At 36.8% G+C, this 21,056-nt stretch overlaps 1 protein-coding gene across 1 annotated transcript; it reads right to left on the bottom strand.

The window, feature by feature from the left end:
- Nucleotides 1–19,044: 19,044 nt before the first annotated feature.
- LOC131041300 (bark storage protein A) lies at nt 19,045–20,828 on the bottom strand. Its single transcript, XM_057974341.1, has 6 exons — nt 20,516–20,828; nt 20,309–20,376; nt 20,065–20,223; nt 19,749–19,964; nt 19,474–19,656; nt 19,045–19,382 (listed from the first exon to the last, which is right to left on the bottom strand). The coding sequence occupies exons 1-6, from the start codon at nt 20,733–20,735 to the stop codon at nt 19,182–19,184; spliced, it is 1,047 nt and encodes a 348-aa protein (XP_057830324.1). The 5' UTR covers nt 20,736–20,828; the 3' UTR covers nt 19,045–19,181.
- Between the last annotated feature and the right edge of the window lie 228 nt (nt 20,829–21,056).

Genomic DNA, 21,056 nt, shown 5'->3' with positions numbered 1-21,056 from the left:
TTTCTTTTTGAATGGACTCGACTCGACTGCATAGTTAAAGGATATAAGAGAGACACAATCGACACTCCCTATCGGTAATGGCTACCCAGTGGACAAAACGGTCTGCTCATGTCATGTCTTTTCATCCCTATCCTCCTGACTGAAGCTATTATTTTAGCTTCAAAACAGATTTTTAGTACAGCATGTTAGTGACAGGTTAGTCGATCACAATTGTTAATTACAAAATTGACAGTGATAACTAACACATATATTAGTCACCTCATACTGTCTTTTTAGAACCAGAACTGACTATCCCATCCCTCACTGACTATGCAGCAATGTAAACAGCATCCCATAGCTTAGCATCCCATAGCTTAGACCTGTCCTTATGCTTATGCAGTAAGTACCATCCGTTGGCAGGCCTCGGGGAAAACAATCTGAAGCAGCGTATCTTGTAGCATGTGGGAAACAAAGAAAGGACATTTAGAGATAAGGTTGCAAAAACGAGCCGATGACTCCGTGCAATGAAAAGGACGGGCTGTTCAATCGTTTCTGTATTCCTGCATCGCATGAAAACATAAAAGGTACGTATATTAATGAAAGAGTAAACAGATAAAACAGCAATCTGGCTAAATACTGGAACTAGATAATGGTTCTAATTACAGGTTAACTAGATCACTTTATAAAATATATGGATCAGGTTCGTTCAGTGCACATCTTTTCACATATAAATGGACATGCACATCTTTTCACGTATAAATAAAATCTTTCATGTTCACCTTTTTGATGGGCATATATGACCCTTCGAATTGGGTAAAGGTAAAATATTTGTGGATTCCCAAACGCAGAGCAGGATGATGTATATAGGGGGCCATCCATCCTACAGGTGAACTTGATGTTCTAGTGTGTTCAACAATCGTGCTGTAATACTTTTTCTGGAACTCTCCTTTTCAATCAGTTAATTATCTGATTATTTAGAGGATACAAAAAAATCCACCAAGCGGTCCAGTGAGCCAATCTTTAAATTGTATCTTAAATATTTCTTTCTTTCTTCTAACACTTCGATGAAAAAAAAAACTTACTTATTTCTCCATAACAATTCTCTTTTATTTCTCTGACCTATGTTCCCTTTGGACATCTATTTCATGCTTTATAATATAATCTAAAATTGTGTTATCAAACTGTCCCATCTTTTTCAGTTCCAAACGCAATGTGGATACGGTCCACTAGCCAGTGTGTGGTCGCTCTCTTATCCTGAGCTATGCTTTTGAGCTGGTTCGAAAGGAAACACGTGCTTTTTAAGGCCCGTTTCAAATTGTACAATTGATTTCGATTGATGTGCTGTGTATGATTATGAACGATATTCAATGCAATTGTCGAACACAATTATTGCTAATTTAATTAACATTTGTTTCAAAGCATTTATGCCCATTTAATGAACGATAGTGACGGTTTGCCGTTCACAAGCACTAAGTCCCAAATTGCATTATCAAACTATTGATGTACAAATTGAAACGTGCAATTATACAATACTTTTCCAGTCAATTTGTTTTACATAGGGGCAGCTATCATGCTTTTTTATTTAAATGGACAAGGGTGTGATTGATTGCCCTACAGAAGCAACAAGGCCAAAAATACTGACGTAATCTCTATACTATTTTCCAGAATATGTTAAAATGAATTCTTCTCTTTACTTTGTTGGGTTAAAAATTAGTCAAATCTAGGAAATATTAGTGTAAACATGTTTAGTGTCATTCCGTAAATATTTTAATCAGCAGCCTTCTATTTTGTAGAACTACCGCATAAGCGTTCCAGAAAACTTGGAGGTAAGTTACACCATATTTTGCACCACTTATCTAATGTTTGTTTGTAGATTATCAGAAAATATATTAGCAATCGAATTCATATGTTCTATGGATTTTTTATAACGGTTTTTTTTAAGAAATAGATAATCTAACTAATAAAGAACTATGAGTTTTTTAATCTTGAAAGTATTTGTATCTTATAATTATGAATTTTTATTGTGTACTTTCAAATAAATTGAATATGTATTCATTATTTATATTTGATGATGATTAAGTTGTAGATAATGTAGTTCAATAATTTTAATTGTAATCATTGTTATGTTCAACAATGTTAAACTTTATGTGAAAATCCATTTAAGTATTGAGATGTTTAACACTCCTTCAAATCTAAAGTGACACTCTAACCTTAATATTATTGGAAGCATATGTAGAGTACAATGTCAAGGTGCGTTCAATCAAAAAGTTGTGAACAATGGACAATAGTGAGAGACCTCTTCACCTTAATAAGAAGAGGTTTAGTTAGCTGTCATGCTAAACTAAGAATCACTCTTACACTTCCATCAATTTGGAGATGTAATGCTGGTGTCCCATGGGAGGGGCTTGGGCTCTATTTTTAGGCGTTGCAGAAACAATATCATAACTGATACCCAAAAAAAAAATTCTATTAAAAACGTTTTTATTTTAACATTTTACATGTCTGTCTTTTTTTTCTTTTCTTTTCTTTTTTTTTTCTTTTCTTTTTTTTTTAAACATTATATATTTAATTTTTTTCTAAATATTATTTATTAAAATTTACATATAATGTATAATTAAGTAAGTTTAAGATATACATATTAAATGGAAATTTTATTAGTATTACTATTAATTTTTAAAAATATATATACAAGTAAATAATATAAACCTTTATATATATGAAAAATGTAAAAATAGCTAAACATCATAGAAAAAACACTCTGCAAATGCCATTAACCAACAATGGCAGACTTGGAGGGAAAAGACAAAACCTGGAGGAGATATCCATAGACTTCACAAAGGAACTGGAGGAGGATGTAGTCTTTTGGGAAAAGCACACAATCATTGCAAGGATTATTGGGTTGAACTGGCCAAGAAAAGAAATCAAAAAATGGGTGGAAGGCAATTGGGGGATGTGGACAGTCACCAAATTCATTTCAAAGGGTTTTTTTGTGGTATTGTTCGAAGATGGCAGTAATAGAGATCGTATCCTCAACCAGGAGAATTGGTTTGCATATGATCATGCAATATACCTATAACCGTGGTCCCCGAACTTCGATCCTTTCCGTTGGTTGTTTACTCTGCGCTGGTTTGGATTCGTTTATACAATCTACCCATTGAAGATTGGAGCGAGAATGTTCTGGACAAGATCGGTAGAACCCTGGGGACCCTCTTGGAAGTAGACTTTGATGACGAGGAAGACCTCTGCAAATTTGCTCGTCTAAGGATTGTCGCAGTTAAAAGGATTCCTTTATCCTTGACTCTTTTAACCGCAAGCAAAGAGTGGCGACAACAAGTGGAAATTGAAAAAGAAATTAAGCAACGTCCTAGATGCGGGAGCAAATTTCATGGATTGGAGGCTTGCAAGATGTTTGTGAGGAAGGCCAGGAATGTTGTCAGAAAACCATCCAAGGTTTGGAGGCGAAAATCAGGAATAAAAACAGTTACGAATCAAGAAGGAAAGAAACCTGGAGAGGATGGTTAGACTCGTAACCACGTGCAGAACCCTTCGACTTCCTTGGTATCAGCACCCTTCTTGTTGAAGGCCACTAGTGAGGAAGAAAAGGTCTTGGTCCTAGGTGACTGTGACGATGGTTTGAATTTTAATGTTAAAGTAGATGGGGAAATTGATGCTCCAATCTCCCCGATATTTAACCCTTCGTGTAGAGGACTATCTGATACTGAGTTTGAATTCGAGAAGGGCATGGATGATGGTTTTCTACAAGATGATGAATTGGAAAATATTGATCCAAGGTGCATCAGTCAGTCAGCTAATGCTCTTTTGGGGAAGGCCAAAGATTTTAGAGGTAGAAGGAGCAATCGGCAGAAAAGAGAGGCGAGAGAAGGGGGAAAAGGGATCATCAGCGTACAGGAATTTATGAAGAAAGCCAAGGGAGAAGGGTTCTCCCTTGGCAAGAGATGAAAATCACATCCTGGAATGTCAGGGGCTTAACAGCCCCTGACAAGAAATGCTTGGTCAAGTGGTTTTTGTCTATTCATAATCCTAATGTGTTACTTTTACAAGAGACCAACCTTGGTGGAGATAAATCTGGGCAGTTTATTAAATCATGTTTCAAATGGGATGGGTTTTTTCAGGATGCAACAGGCTCTACAAAGGGACTAGGGATGGTGTGGAATCCGGCTACAGTTGAGGTGGTTCCTATTGCCTCCCATGAGAATTGGATGGCATGCAAGATAAAAGGCATTGGCACAAATCTGTGGTTCCCAATTTTTAATATTTATGGACCAACGAAGACTGAAGACAAATTAAAAGTTTGGAGAGAAATTACATTACAAGCAAACCTTGTTGAGCGGGATAGAGCTATCATACCAAGTGACTTCAACGCTTTGCTAGACGTCGATGGAAAAGAAGGTGGGCTCAGAAAATGTTCAAAAGTTATGGAGGATTTCAAAGATTTCATTGAACAAAGTAAGCTTATTGACATCATCCCAAAAAATGATAAATTTACTTGGACGAACAGAAGGCTAAATTTCTATAAAATATCCGAAAGACTGGATAGGTTTTTTACTGGAGAATGGTGGTTGGCTGGGGACATGTTATTAGTAACATGCATCATCCCCCAAAGTGGCTTGGATCATTTACCAATTTCGCTATCAATCGGCGAGGAAACTCACAAACACAGAGGATATTTCAAATTCTTAAGTATGTGGTGGATTGACCCTGGTTTCAAAGACAAACTTAGGGAATGGTGGTTGGAAGGAAAAACCTGCGTAGGCACTCCTAGCTTCAGATTTGTTAAAAGACTTCATTTTTTAAAACATTAGATCAAGGTCTGGAACAAATTGACCTTCAAGAATATTTTCTCAGAAAAATTGAGACTAGAGGAAGAACTCGAAGCATTAAACTAGAAAGTGATGATGGTCGCGATGACTAAAGAGGATTTTGTACTTGAAAACAATTTGAAAAAGGAGTACAATGAAGTTCTAAAAAGAGAAGAAATTTTTTGGAGGGGTAAGTCGAGAGAGCTATGGATTTCAAAAGGGGACCGTAACACAAAATTCTTTCATGCTTCCTCAAAAGCTAGAAGAATTCATAGCAAGATCAGTGCCATCAAGGATGAAAATGACAATTGGAAGATGGATGACGAGGAAATTCAGCGATCAGCCCTTAATCATTTTTAAAGACTTCTAGGGAATGCTAAAGTGGGGGGTGTTGATTTTCAAGACCTTGTTGATGCAAATATTAAACACAATCTTCTCTCCAAATCAAATTTTGATCTGCTAATAGCGCTCTTCGCAGTGGAAGAAGTCAAGGCTATGATGTTTGGATTACACCCGAATAAAGCCCCCGGTCCGAATGGGATGACTACAGATTTGTTTCAAACCTGCTGGGAGTTCATGGGGAAAGACATTTGGCTAGTTGTAGATGAGTTCAGGAAAAAGCATAAATTTGTTAAAGAACTAAATCACACCATGATAGTGTTAATTCCAAAGAAAGAGGACCACGTATCCATGGCAGATTTTCGGCTCATCTCGTTATGCAACACAATATATAAAATTATCTCAAAATCTCTGGCTAATAAGCTCAAGATAGTAATGCCCAAATTAATTTCCAAAAACCAAAATGGCTTCACTCCTGGCTGAGAATTAGTGGACAGTATCATTCTGGTAGCAGAGGTACTACACTCCATGCAGAAAGGCAAACAAATAGGTATGACCATTAAACTTGATGTTGCAAAAGCTTACGATAGGGTGGTTTGGGATTTTCTTGTCTGTGTTCTTAACAAATTTGGGTTCCTGAAAGACTGGATTGAATGCATCAAATTCTGTATCTCTTCGGTGAGATTTTCTATGATTGTAAATGGAGCGGTCTGTGGACTCTTCGAGGCCACAAACAGGTTGCGCCAAGGGGATCCTCTTTCCCCTTCACTATTCATCCTGATGGAAGAGGTGTTGGGTAACCTCATCAAAAGGAGAAATAGTGACGGCATGTGGAAAGGCATCAGGGTGCATGAAAACTTTGAGACCATCACGCACTCGCAATTTGTGGACGACACAATTCTATTTGGCGAAGCACTTTGAAAGAAGTAGGGGAAATTAAGAGTGTCCTGGATATCTACAATCAAGCATTGGGACAGGAGATGAACAGGGACAAATTGAAGGTTTTCTTCTTCAATACCAGCAAGCCCCTTCAAACCAAGATTGCCAACCTCTTGGAATTTAAGATTGGGGTTCTCCCCATCTAATATTTAGGGGTTAGAATCTGTTCCAGTAGTAGGCAGAGCCATATCTGGGAAGATGTGATCCACTCGTGCCAACGGATGTTGAAAATGTGGAAAAAAAAGTGGCTCTCGTAGGCGGGATGGTTGACTATGATCAGAGCAGTCCTCTTGGCCATTTCGGTCTACAGTATGTCCTGTTTCAAGATATGGCAGGTGGCTGGGAGGAAGTTGGATGGGTCGCTTAAGAGATTTGTGTGGGAAGGTGCCAAAGACCATAGGAAGATTCCCCTAATCAACTGGGACACCATGTGCCTTCTAAAGGATGAAGGTGGCGTTGGGCTAAGAAAGATGGATCTTCAGAACCACGAGTTGGGTGTGAAATTAACTTGGAAAATGTATGAACAACCAAACAAGTTGTGGTGCAAAATCTTTATGAAGAAATATTTGGATAGGGAGAGCCCGAACAGGATCCTAACCATTGCAGATGCAGCAAGAGGTTCCTCGACTTGGAATTTATTGCGGGATAGTAGGAGCATAATCGCAGAGCATTTATCTTGGCGCATTGGTAATGGTCAGACGACCATGTTTTGGCAAGACTCACGAGAAGGTGAGCAGGTGCTATGTGATTGTTTTGTTGAACAGGAATGGATCAAAGAAGTTGAAAGAAAAGTTGGCCTATTTGTCAAAGATTATGTTGTCGGTAGGTCGAGTAATGGTGGGATGGTGGGATGAAAATCTATTGACATTGGGGATAACAGGCTGTGCTTAAAGTTGGCAGATCTTCTAAAAAATAGATGCGTCTTGCAGTCAAAACAAGAGGACACCATTTTTTGGAGTGCTTCCAAATCTGGTAAGTACAGTGTGAAATGGGGATATGAGATCCAATGTATAAGAGTGAGAGAAAGCAAATGACCTTATTATCTTTGCTGGAATAACATTGGTCTCCCCAAAGCTGGAGCATTTTTGTGGATTTCTCTGCATGGAAAAATTCTGACTGATGATAGATTAAAGCACATTGGGATCTCAAGTCCAAGTTGGTGTGTATTGTGCAAAAGGAATGAAGAGTCAGTTAATCATTTACTATTTCAATATCCCTTTGTAGAAGGGTATGTGCACCAAGTTGTGGTACCAAAAGGGGGTCTTAAGATGTCACTTTTTTTCTGAAATCAGCAAAGTCTGAACTTCAACGACAAATTGAAGATAGTTACATTCCAAATTTGAAGATGAAACAAGAACAAGAGTTAGAGTGCTTTGAGTCTACTTTCTAAACTACTATTTTTTTTTGAAAATGGTGGAGATTAAGGGCTTCAAAAAGGGGGGCCACAAAAAGTGGTCCTATTTTTATGCAAAAAACATAACATAGCGTCTATTGTGGCCCCCCTAAAATGTTAACTTTTTTTTTGAATTTTTAAAATCGCTTCAGTGAGAAATTAGCTAACACCTTGAAGTTTATGCCAGAATTTTCAGCTAATTTTTTAATGAGTATATGATTTTTTACTAATTTTCGAAGTGGACACATCCTGAAAAATAGAAATTTGAGCATACTCCCCCCTAAAATCATTGAAAACAAATAAAAAATCAAAACCTTTTTTTTATAAATTGTGTACAAGGGAATCTAGTTTCTAAAAATGTAATTTTTTTCAAAATCTGATGAACGTGTAAAAATCTAGACCCAAAATAGTGCATGTTGGTTTTTGACAAAAAATAGACACACTAACAAAAGAAATTATAGATGAAAGACTTAACGAAATCAAAATTTGAAATAAATTACATTTTTGGATAGCTAAGAGGGAGCTCAAGTTTACCATGGTATTTTTTTTAACTTCATTGAAACACATGCAAACCTGACGGAGAGGATGACCAAAAATATGTCAAAATTTTCAATGTTCTAACAAAAACACGTCTCTAGCCTGAAATGGTCGTCCAAACCTTTGGGTTAGATGCCCAAGGCAAATCTAAACCATAGGTTTGGTGTTTCCCAAAGTGGGACATTTGGCACTCGCCAAATATGGCGAGTGCCCTATTTGGCGTGTGCCAAATACGGCGCTCGCCCTATTTGGCGTGCGCCAAATGTGATGAATGGATATTCCATTTGGCGCGCACCAAATGTGGTCATTTGGTGCGCGCTAAATGTGGATGAAGAGGGAGATAGCTTGAGGGATAGCATAATAAGGGAATTGTGAGAGCTAGAAAGGGGAGAGACAAAGAAGAGAATGTATCTATAAGAATGAAGAGCCCGAGAAGAGGTAAGGGGAGAGAGAGAATATGAGATCTATTTCATAGAGAGAGATGGAACTACGAGGGAAGGGAGATAAAGAAGGGAGAGGTGAGATGGGGGTTTCTATGTACACATTTGGCACTCTCCCTATTTGGCGCGCGCCAAATGTGGAATAGATACAAACTCTTCTTTGTCCCTCCCCTCTCTAGCTCTCACAATTCCTGTATTCTCCTATCCCTAGAGCTATCTCCCTCTTCATCCTTACACCCATCTAATTGCCTCTCTCACCTCTTTCCCTCAGTTTTTTCCTCACTCCCTCCTCTCTCTAGGTCCTAAGGGGTCATAGGACACCATATGACCTCTTATGTTACCATAGGACCCATAACGACACCATATTTTGTCCTAAGTGGTCATAGGACACCATATGACCCCTGAGGACACCATAGGACACATAACAACACCATATGCTGTCTTAATGGGTCATAGGACACCATATGACCCCTTAGGTGTCGTTAGCGGTCATATTGTGTCCTAAGGTGTTATATGGTGTCCTATGACCCCTTAGGACACCATATGATCCTTTAGGACACCATACGACCCATAACGACACCATATTGTGTCCTAAAGGGTCATATGGTGTCCTAAAGGGTCATAGGAAACCATATGACCCCTTAGGACATCATACGACCCATAACGACACCCTATTATGTCCTAAGGGGTCATATGGTGTCCTAAGGGGTCATAGGACACCATATGACCCCTTACGACACCATACGACCCATAACGACGGCTAAGGGGTCATATGGTGTCCTAGGGGGTAATATGGTGTTCTAAGGGGTCATAAGATACCATATGACCCCTTAGGACACCATACAACCCATAACGACACCATATTGTGTCCTAGGGGGTCATATGGTGTCCTAAGGGGTCATAGGACACCATATGACCCCTTACGACACCATATGACCCATAATGACAGCTAAGGGGTCATATGGTGTCCTAGGGGGTAATATGGTGTTCTAAGGGGTCATAAGACACCATATGACCCCTTAGGACACCATACGACCCATAACGACACCCTATTGTGTCCTAGGGGGTCATATGGTGTCCTAAGGGGTCATAGGACACCATATGACCCCTTACGACACCATATGACCCATAACGACAGCTAAGGGGTCATATGGTGTCCTATGGGGCCACAGGACACCATATGACCCCTTAGGTGTCCATATGACCCATAACGACACCATATTGTGTCCTAAGGGGTCATATGGTGTCGTAAGGGGTCATAGGACACCATATGAGCCCTTAGGACACCATATGACCCATAACGACACCATATTGTGTCCTAAGGGGTCATATGGTGTCTTAAGGGGTCATATGGTGTCCTAAGGTCATATGGTGTCCTAAGGGGTCATATGGTGTCCTAAGGGGTCATAAGACACCATATGACCCCTTAGGACACCATATGACCCATAACGACACACTATTGTGTCCTAGGGGGTCATATGGTGTCCTAAGGGGTCATAGGACACCATATGACCCCTTACAACACCATACGACCCATAACGATACCTAAGGGGTCATATGGTGCCCTATGGCTCCATAGGACACCATATGACCCCTTAGGTGTCCATACGACCCATAACGACACCATATTGTGTCCTAAGGGGTCATATGGTGTCCTAAGGGGTCATATGGTGTTCTAAGGGGTCATGAGACACCATATGATCCCTTAGGACACCATACGACCCATAACGACACCATATTGTGTCCTAATGGGTCATATGGTGTCCTAAGGGGTCATAGGACACCATACGACCCATAACGACACCGTATTGTGTCCTAAGGGGTCATATGGTGTCGTAAGGGGTCATAAGACACCATATGACCCCTTAGGACACCATACAACCCATAACGACACCCTATTGTGTCCTAGGGGGTCATATGGTGTCCTAAGGTATAATAGGATACCATATGACCCCTTACGACACCATATGACTCATAACGACACCTAAGGGGTCATATGGTGTCCTATGGTATCATAGGACACCATATGACCCCTTACGACACCATATGACCCATAACGACACCTAAGGGGTCATATGGTGTCTTATGGCCCCATAGGACATCATATGACCCCTTAGGTGTCCATATGACCCATAACAACACCATATTATGTCCTAAGGGGTCATATGGTGTCCTAAGGGGTCATAAGACACCATATGACCCCTTAGGACACCATACAACCCATAACGACATTGTATTGTGTCCTAAGGGGTCATATGGTGTCTTAAGGGGTCATAAGACACCATATGACCCCTTAGGACACCATACGACCCATAACGACACACTATTGTGTCCTAGGGGGTCATATGGTGTCCTAAGGGGTCATAGCACACCATATGACCCCTTACGACACCTAAGGGGTCATATGGTGTCCTATGGCCCCATAAGACACCATATGACCCCTTAGGTGTCCATACGACCCATAACGACAGCATATTGTGTCCTAAGGGGTCATATGGTGTCCTAAGGGGTCATAGGACACCATATGACCCCTTAGGACACCATACGACCCATAACGACACCGTATTGTGTCCTAAGGGGTCATAAGACATCATATGACCCCTTAGGACACCATACGACCCATAACGACACCCTATTGTGTCCTAGGGGGTCATATGGTGTCCTAAGGGGTCATAGGACACCATACGACACCCTATTGTGTCCTAGGGGGTCATATGGTGTCTTAAGGGGTCATAGGACACCATATGACCCCTTATGACATCATACAACCCATAACTACACCTAAGGGGTCATATGGTGTCATATGGCCCCATAGGACACCATATTACCCCTTAGGTGTCCATACAACCCATAACGACACCATATTGTGTCCTAAGGGGTCATAGGACACCATACAACCCATAACGTCACCGTATTGTGTCCTAAGGGGTCATATGGTGTCCTAAGGGGTCATAAGACACCATATGACCCCTTAGGACACCATATGACCCATAACAACACCCTATTGTGTCCTAGGGGGTCATATGGTGTCCTAAGGGGTCATATGACCCCTTACGACACCATATGACCCATAACGACACCTATGGGGTCATATGGTGTCCTATGGCCCCATAGGACATCATATGACCCCTTAGGTGTCCATACGACCCATAGCAACACCATATTATGTCCTAAGGGGTCATATGGTGTCCTAAGACACCATATTATGTCCTAAAGAGTCATATGGTTTAATTTTTATGGTTGTGGCTATCAAACTATAAGGTATAGAGTAGAAAATTATCAAAGGTTAAAAAATTTCAATGGAAGTCATTTGGCGCTACAAGAAAAAGGTTATAGGGTATAGAGTAGAAATTTATCAAAGGTAAAAAATTTCAATGGAAGTCATTTGGCTAGCGCTAGCCAAATGAGCTGTACAAAAAAAAGGTTATAGGGTATATAGTTAGTGTTTAGTTTAAGGTAAAAAATTTCAATGGAAGTCATTTGGCTAGCGCCATATTTGGTGCTAGCCAAATGAGCTACACTAAAAAACGGTTATATGGGACCCTTGACCTGTGATCCAAGCCCACATTCTCTCTTTTTGTCTTCTTTCTGTGCATGATCAAACAAAAAAATGCTTTTTGCATGGTGTTGACATTTTATGCAAGGTTATTTTATACATTCCATTAGCTCTCCACCACCTTTTTTTTCATTTGGCAATGTCAAAGAGGAAGAACATAGGTTTTTTATCAAATTTGAATAATTGAGGTAATATTTTCTTGTTTTTAGAATTCAAATACTTATTAAGTGTTATTTTGTTTAAATGATAGAATAAAAGTGTGAGTCAAAATTGATTATAATCCTATTAGATTTACATTAGATTTAACAATGCATTTGAAGGAAGCTGCATAAGAAAATTAATTGTTTAGTGGTTTAAAACAAAATTTGCAATTTCATACATCCTTTTTAAGATCTTATGAAATAATTTAGAAAAGGAATACATGAAATAATTTAAATTTCATATTATCCATTTTAACATATGCATCATCATCATCATGCCGAGGAAACGACCAAAAAATGTAACACCGGAAGAGCGTGAAGCTAAGAATGCAAAAAAAAGAGAAGGAATGAAGCAACTTCGTGAACAAAGGAAATTGAATACCATAGAAGAAGAGGTGTCCATTGAAGAGGAACATGAAATATCCATCCAATCTAAGAGAGACAAAATTGGCCACACAAAGGCAACGGATACAAAACCTTCGTGCAATGAGACAATTGAATCCCGAGGTTGAGAGCATGTCTACAACAATTCAAGTTGAAGGCACCCCATCTCTTACATCTCAAGTTGAAGGCACACCATCTCTTATTGGCACATCGTTGGTGTCTACAACATCTCATATTGAATGGGCAATGGCTACGCAGCGGACAAAACGGCCCGCCCATGCCTTGCCTTCCCATCCCCATCCCCCATGCCATCACCGTCCACTCAAACGGTACCATCAAAATGTTTATAATTTTTTTTACTCGGGAACGGAGATGCCTCCTGTTGTTTCCATTGTTGTGCCGGCTACTCCATGCCCTGTAAAGGAAGGAGGGTTTTTTTTTATTTGTTCATTTTTATATGTTTATATTATTATTTTATTTATTTTTTTAATATGAATTTTTAAATGTGTATATAATGTTAAATGTGTATTTAAAAATAAAAGTGAAAAAGTTGTAATTAAGTAAAAATATGTGTAACTAATATAAAAATTTAATACATATATTAAAAAAATTATTAATATAACTTAAAAATAAAAGTAAAATTTAGTTAAAAAGAAGCTTTAAAAAATATATGTAACTTAGTTACTTAATTCTTTTTATTTTTAGTTTTAGTAAATTTTTTGATATTTTTTAACTTAAACTTAGTTACTTAAATATTTTTAACTAAGTAACTTAGTTACTTTTATTTTTACTTCTAGTTATTTTTTATTTTATTTTTTTAAAACTTAAATATGTGTAACTAATCATTAATTTTTTTAAAACTTAAATATGTGTAACTAATCATTAAGTTATATTAATATATTTTTTTAATATATATGTTAAATTTGTATATTAGTTACACATATTTTTACTTTTATTTTTAAATGAAAAATATCAAAAATTTGTGTAAGTTAATATTTTTATCTTAAATATTTTTAGCTAAGTAATTTAGTTACTTTTAGTTTTACTTTTAGTAAAAAAAATTTATATTTTTTAACTTAAATATGTGTCACTTAATTACTTTACTCTAATATTTTTAACTAAGAAACTTAGTTAATTACTTTTATTTTTAGTATTAATAAATTTGATAATATTTTTAAACTTAAAAATGTATAATTTAGTTAAAAATAAACTATTATTTACCTATTTATATGTATGTAAAAAATTTAAAAATAATATTATTAAAATTTCTATAATATAATACATATATCTTAAAATCATCAATTACATATTATATATTATAATATGATTTTTATTATAATAAATTAAAAAAAACAAAAAAAAAAACATATAACTTATTATTAAAAAATCTAAACACATAATCAACTATTAATTTATTATATTACTAATTGTAACTTTTAAATATATATATAATAAATTAAAAAGATATTAAAATAAATATAGGCGGGAGGACAGTACGAATTTGGGGGCGGAGCTTCTGACGGGACAGTTTGATTGGATGGTGGCTTCATGGCATGGGGGATGGGGATGGGAAGGCATTGCATGGGCGGGCCGTTTTGTCCGCTGCGTAGCCATTGCCATTTGAATGCACTCCCTCTATGACATTTGACGTTGCAAGTACTTCACGACTGACATCAAGAAATGATCGAATCGAACTTGCTGGTAATTGCGTAAAACGTGAAAGTGATTGCAGAAAAGCATATCTTGCCTTTCGAAGCGAGTAAAGAAAATGACATCAAATACATTCATCATAACATCAAGAAATGATCGAATCGAACTTACTTGCTGGTAATTGCGTAAAACGTGAAAATGACATCAAATACATTCATCATAGCACATCGATAGTGATTGTTTATGGTCCAAAATCTATAGGTCCAAAATTGCATTGCATTATTAAACTGTTGATTGATGTAAAATATATACTGTTTTCCACCGTAAACGAGATAAGGAGCGCCATAATGGGAATATAAACTTTCTGAAATAGCCTGCACATACAGTATAAAAAATGATTCCCAAGGCCAAGTGGAGCTTGTGTCGCTCTCTTATCCTTTGACTATGCATTTGAGACCATTCGATTGGAAACACGTGATTTTTAAGGACTGCTTCAATTTGTACAATCTGATTTCGATTGATGTGCTGTGTATGACTATCAACAATATTCAATTCGACTGACAAACGCATTTAATGCTAATTTAATTGAATAGATCAGATCATCTGAATATTTTCTTCCCTTTTCCGGGCAAGCATAAGTGAAAGTATTGTTACAGAAATGATTGAATAGACCATTCTTTTCAGGCGCAGACGATCTTCAAATCCGTCTTTCAAGCAGACAATCTTCGCATCCCACGCCCGATGTAGGAGTGAAAAAGCGAGTCTAAGCAGTTTTCAAATTTGCTGAGTGAATTTGCTAGGACTTTAATGATGAAATTGTTAAGGATAATTTTGTTCTAAAGTTTTCAAATAATTATTAATAGTATAAGCATTATTTGGTTATTAACTAGTTTATATATATTTAATAATATAGGTAGAATAAGGCGAGAGATATCTTTCCCAAGGTAGGCACTTATTTCACTTTAATGTGACAAATTGATAAAATAAGCGATTGAAGAAATATATCTCTCAACTTAGTCTATATATATTATTAAATATATATAAATTATTTATAATACAATAACATAATAATTTTAAAAATAGAATAATGAATAAATATAATATCTGAACTTCAAAGTTAGGGTTTATAGAAAAAAAACAATATTCAATCTGTCGATTTAGAGAAGAAGCAACAATAGGAAATCAGGCCATAGTTTGGAGAGAGGCATGAGGAGAGTGGGCTAGGGTTTGATTTGTAATGATTGAAAGGAGACACAATTGGTTGCTCAATATTTCCATCCTAGATTGTTTTGGTTGCTCGAAACATGGGTTGGATCTACCTCCCTTTGTAGTGTAAATAGGTTTTTCGATTAATTGCTTACAACCATTGGATCTAAGCTATGAATATTAAAGAAGAAGTGAGAAAGGGAGGAGGGGACCCAGGGGTTGATGAAGGACTTCAAAAGAATGTTAGGGTTTGTGATGGGATGGTGATAGGAGAAACAAATGAAGTCTCTTTGAAGGTCCAAACTTTTAAATGCAATGAACTAGATGAGGTCTTGATGAATGTTGAAGAAATGGTAGTCAATATGGATAGTGATACAGGTAAAATTGTAGAATTTACACTCCCTAATGATGTAGTTGAATGTATTGCTAAATTTCAACATAGATATATGATTTTATTTTTCCTATGAGGAATGCCATCTGAATATGAATTTTATAAATGGGAAAAAGCTAATTGGGAGAGTAAGGGTTGGAACATTGAAGGCATAAGAGGGTTAGGCAAAGGATATGTCTCCTGCACTTTTTTCTTTGCATATCATGCTTAGGATATGTTGCAATATGACACTTGGGTCATATGCGACTAGATCTATTACCTACAAGCCTGATCATTATATTTCCATTCAGAAAGCCCTTATGTCTAAATATCCGATGTGGATAGAGTCCATACTTGAACCTTGCATTTAGAGAATTTCTAATAGACGTCGTTTCTCAGATTGGCGGAATTTTATGGTGTAAAAATAACACTAATAAATGTTCTATCCTTAAGGTCCACCCTATGGCATGTATTGAAATGGACCTAACCAAACAACTACCTAAAAACATTAATTTAATAGAGTCAAACTTTGAATTTTGTCAGCCTATAGTTTATTTGAATAATCCCAATGCATGCTTTTTCTATCTACAAGGTCACTCAATCAGAGACTATCCAATTAGGAAAAATAGATATGCACAAGATCAAGTAACCATTGGTTCAAGGTCACCTAAGGTTCTTAAAGACTCTTAGCCATCAGTTCTGCCCACACGAGCACCTTAGATAAAAAGTGACACATCAAAAGGAAATATGAACAATACTGAGAAAGCCCCATCTTATAAAGATGCCATTATGACTCGCAAATGGAGAATGTTTAGTAAAAAGAAGGACCCTCCAAGGTCTTGTGTTTTTGCAAGAAGTGAAATTGAATGAAGCATGACGTGGTTCTTCTCTATCCAATGTATGGAGAGATTCTATTTTCTTTTATGCATCACATAGTGAAGGGACGGGTAGGGCTGTTATCGGTTTACCTCCTTGGGAAAAAAATTATCATTGATTAAGGAGAGGACCTATCACATAGTTGTGTGTGGGTCTTCTCTTTTATCAATGACAAGCCAAATGGCTTTTGTTTAGTTTGTGCTCCATATCATTAAAGAGAGGTGTGAATTATGGGAATGGATGACCAACAATCTATCTCAAGATAATTGGGTTATTGGAGAAGATTTTAACATTGTAGAACTTCATACTGATCATAGTTGGCATAATCGAGTTAATTTGAGTAATGAGGAATTTGATAAATTGTCGTTATCTCAAAATTCTCTTGGAGTTGTTGATCCTATCTATAAAAGCCTATAGTTAAAATAAAGATAAATATTTGTAAACACTGCTATGAGACATAATACATTATAGACCCAAATTTTAGCTAATAGCCCTATACCTAGAATTTAATAGCTATTTATGGCTATTACAAATTATTTGAGCATAGAATGAAACCCTAGACAAAGTACATTCTAAAAATTTGTAATTATAACATAATACATGAAAATATTGTGACAATAATCGTATACCCATAAAAATCCATGATTATAAAACTAAGAATTAAAAAAAAAGGTACATAATTTTATTTATTAACATGTTCTATTTAATTTGCATTCAATGCAATGACTTTATAGAAACTCTTGATGGCATATATAGAAATGATTTCCAAAGAAGACACCAAAATGCAAGGAGGGAAAGAGAGCCATTGACAACAATGAGCAAGGAATTATGAAGTGAAGATGTTACATACAACTTGCAGAAGAGGAGTCGAGGTCAGAGATGTTATTTGTAGGAGCAAAGGAGGGTGAGCATGAGAGCTTCAACGTGGGGATAATAAACCCTCATTTTTTGAGAAAATGAAATTTAGGGCATGTCAATGCTCTTTAATAGATTTGAGTGAAAGCTTTGACATCGCCTTCACCAAATATAAATAGGGACACCTATTAATAAATTGGCCCCCATTGATATTTTCTTTTTTATATGGTTAGTGACCCCACATTACTTAACATTTCGATTTAGGTGTATTTTTAAATTTTTAATTGGGTAAATTCTTAATTTTTATTGGTTGACTAACTGAATGGGTATGGGTGCAATTATTGTCATGTATCGTGTGACACTTTGAAAAGTGTACTTTTTGACCCTGGCCACATTATAGATTGTAGAGCATGTATTGCTACTACCTAGAAGCCAAAATAGTAGTTATAAGTAGATAAGTCGTATACGAAGACAACCAAAAAAAATCATCATTCAATTTTGATGTATTGTTTAGGATTTGTGGGTGTGCAAAAATTGCTGTAATGACTACTATTTCTCTTCCCTTAGTCATCAAGTTTAAGGTTTACTTCAATTTGTACATTTCGATTGATGAGTAGTGTATGACTATGAATAATATTTTAAATATAATAATAAATAACTATACTAATTAATTAGTCATTAACAAAGTTGCAACATTCATTTGACATTCATTAAACAATTAAGAGTTTGTTTTACACTTTTTAATTAATTTATATTTCAAGTATCTATGGTAAGGCTTGGGTCACATGGAGGAGAGCTTACTAAAAAATTCAATGAGTGTTGGTTGGGATTTTTTAATATTATCTAAAAGCAATATGCTCCCATGAATTTTGTAGGTCTATTTAAGTTTAAAAGTTTAACCTCTAAATTTTATCTCATGCCATGAATTTTATTATTTAGCATATTCAATTAAATGGGGTAATAACTATAAAATAATAAAAAATTAATTGTTAGAAGTAAAAAAACTTACGATGATTGACAAGTGGTAGAAAGAAAAAAAAATCCAAGTTGGTGGGGTTATTTCTAGCTCCCTTCCTTTTCCACCCCCTCAAATTTACATCTAAAAAGTAGCCCATGAAATTTTTCATATTTAATTTATTATTGTCATCTATATTTAACCAAATGAGATATATATAAAAAATGTTTATTTTCATTTTGGATTCAACGGCCATAATAATTTAGATGAAGGAGGTTGAAATGTTTGTAGATTTGATATATGAAATCTTTAATCCCCAAAATCATACACCATAATCTATTGTCAAGATGAAAAAAAAATTAAATAAAATAATAATAAAGAGAAAAAGAAAGAAAAGTAAGATATTTTTATATTGTAAGATAAATTCCCTCTTTGTCATTGTAATAATATTAATTATTTTATTATTTAAGTTTAATTTAATTTAATTCTCCTCCAACTCAAAATTTCAAACCGATCACATCTTACAGGGTTAGTATTACACCTGGTTATTTTAAAATTTCAAACTGCGATTTATTTAGACTAAGCAAATATACATAGTAGTAAGCTGATTCTGAAGCTGAAGCAGCAGCTTAAAGCACACACATACGCAGATACATAGTTACCATACAACTTGATATTCCATTTACCAGATTTCACTAACGGTAACAGATTCGAGGTAGGAATCCCCTACTGCCAGTTTCTTGAAAAGTGCAACGATTGCCGCACGAGCATGGAAATACCACAACTGCTGTATCACAGATGCATCGTTTCCTGCAGAAGATCCTCCTGCGTAATTTGTTATCGATCTCATTGCCAGGAATGCTTTCCTCTCGCCCTCGCAAACCTGCACATATTCATATAAGTGATTTCAAATATGAGATATATCGGTAAATTCATATTATTATAAAATTTGAAGCTCTCGTAGTCAGTCAGACCATTGCTATTGCTGCACTCTCAGTGTCAAGGGAGGCGATATTCAGCTGGGTTTTAAGGAAATCTCTGTAAGCTTCGTTATTCACATAAAAGTTGGCACTGCCGCCCTTTTCAACCCTCTTGATCTTTGGCTGCTGTTCCAAACATATCAGCGATTTCCCCACGCACCTGTCCAAAAGTGTATCCTGCAAGTCCATTTAATTTAGCATAATGCCAAATATTAAGTCACCGACTTAAAAAAACGTTTGGCATTTGATTAGTGAAAACGTAGCGTTACCTCAATCTCCTGTGCGGTGGCAAACAATTTGTCATCCACACGAAACCAAAATTTGGCGGTTCCCACCTCAGGCGTTCCTTTCACCGAATAGAGAGTTTCTGGCTGGAAAAATACGCTCTGCAGCTTATTGTTAACTCTCTTTTCTCCAACATTATATTTCGAAAACGTCAGGTTTGCGATTTCGCGAGTGAAGCTTCCCTCGTCACCTCCAAATTTCTGAAATCATTCCAAATCAAATACCTATTTGTCATCATCTATTAAGGAGAGCAGAAAGGAAGGGAAGAAAATAGAGAAGAATGTTGGGGCCCGGGAGTACCTCCCAATACCAGACGCCAGTGTGTGCGAATTGATGGGGAATAGCAATGTCACCAATACTCAGATCGTTGGGTCTTGCACTCGCAGCTCTTCCATAGTGAATTACTCCCTTCACACGAAAGTGGGTCAGCAGCAACTGTGTCGTCTGCGCTGCATTAACCTGATCCATAATCACTCACAGCTTCAGTACTCAAACTAGTCTTAATAGTATTCAGCTAAAGAAAAAACAGAGATTAGTTTTATACCGATCCACTTCCGGTCATGGCGAGAATAGTCCTGCAGCCTTGAACATCTCCCACACGGAACCTTCGAGCTGTAGCAGAGTAAACCAAAACTAGTTAATATACCTCTACTGCTTTTAAGTAAGAAAAGGAGAAATATTTTTCTAATCGTCCGCCATATTAAAATGAATAGAGGAAGAGAATGAGAAAAAGAATGGGGTTTGTGAGAACCAGAGATATCTACAGTAGGCAAGTCCTGGTCAGGATGGAACCATCCCTGAGCCAGAACGACTTTGAGTTCTGCCTCACCGGAAACCACCAGCCCGTAATACTCGCCCTTGGCATTGATACGCTTGATCTTTTGAGTCACCTCCTCTGAAATTTCAGCATGGGAGAGTAATGGAAATGCAATCAACAAAAACAGAAAAAACGCAGAGCTGTGGAAAGCCATCGCAAACTAACTCAAATCTAATCGAGATCTTCGTCTTGTGTGTTTTGAATCAGCTTGATCTTAGCTCCAATTTATAGTGCAGGACGCCGATTAGCTTCCACTTTAAAAAGGTTTTAGGACCTTAATTAATCTTATTTATTATTCTTAATTAATCAAACCTTATCTGTTACTGAACTATTTAAGATTGCAATCCTTGGAGTCCAGTAGTGTGGAGAAACGTGGCCGTGAATCCGTGATCGTACGGATCAGATCTATTAAATATACTCAATTGGCATTTATTGTATTTGTCAATTGCACTATTCAATACATATATAGGATATT

Source organism: Cryptomeria japonica, chromosome 11 (assembly GCF_030272615.1).
Source record: "Cryptomeria japonica chromosome 11, Sugi_1.0, whole genome shotgun sequence".
Classification (NCBI taxonomy): Eukaryota; Viridiplantae; Streptophyta; class Pinopsida; order Cupressales; family Cupressaceae; genus Cryptomeria; species Cryptomeria japonica.
Note: the sequence above shows the minus strand (reverse complement) of the source record. Positions and strands in the feature narration are given on the sequence as shown.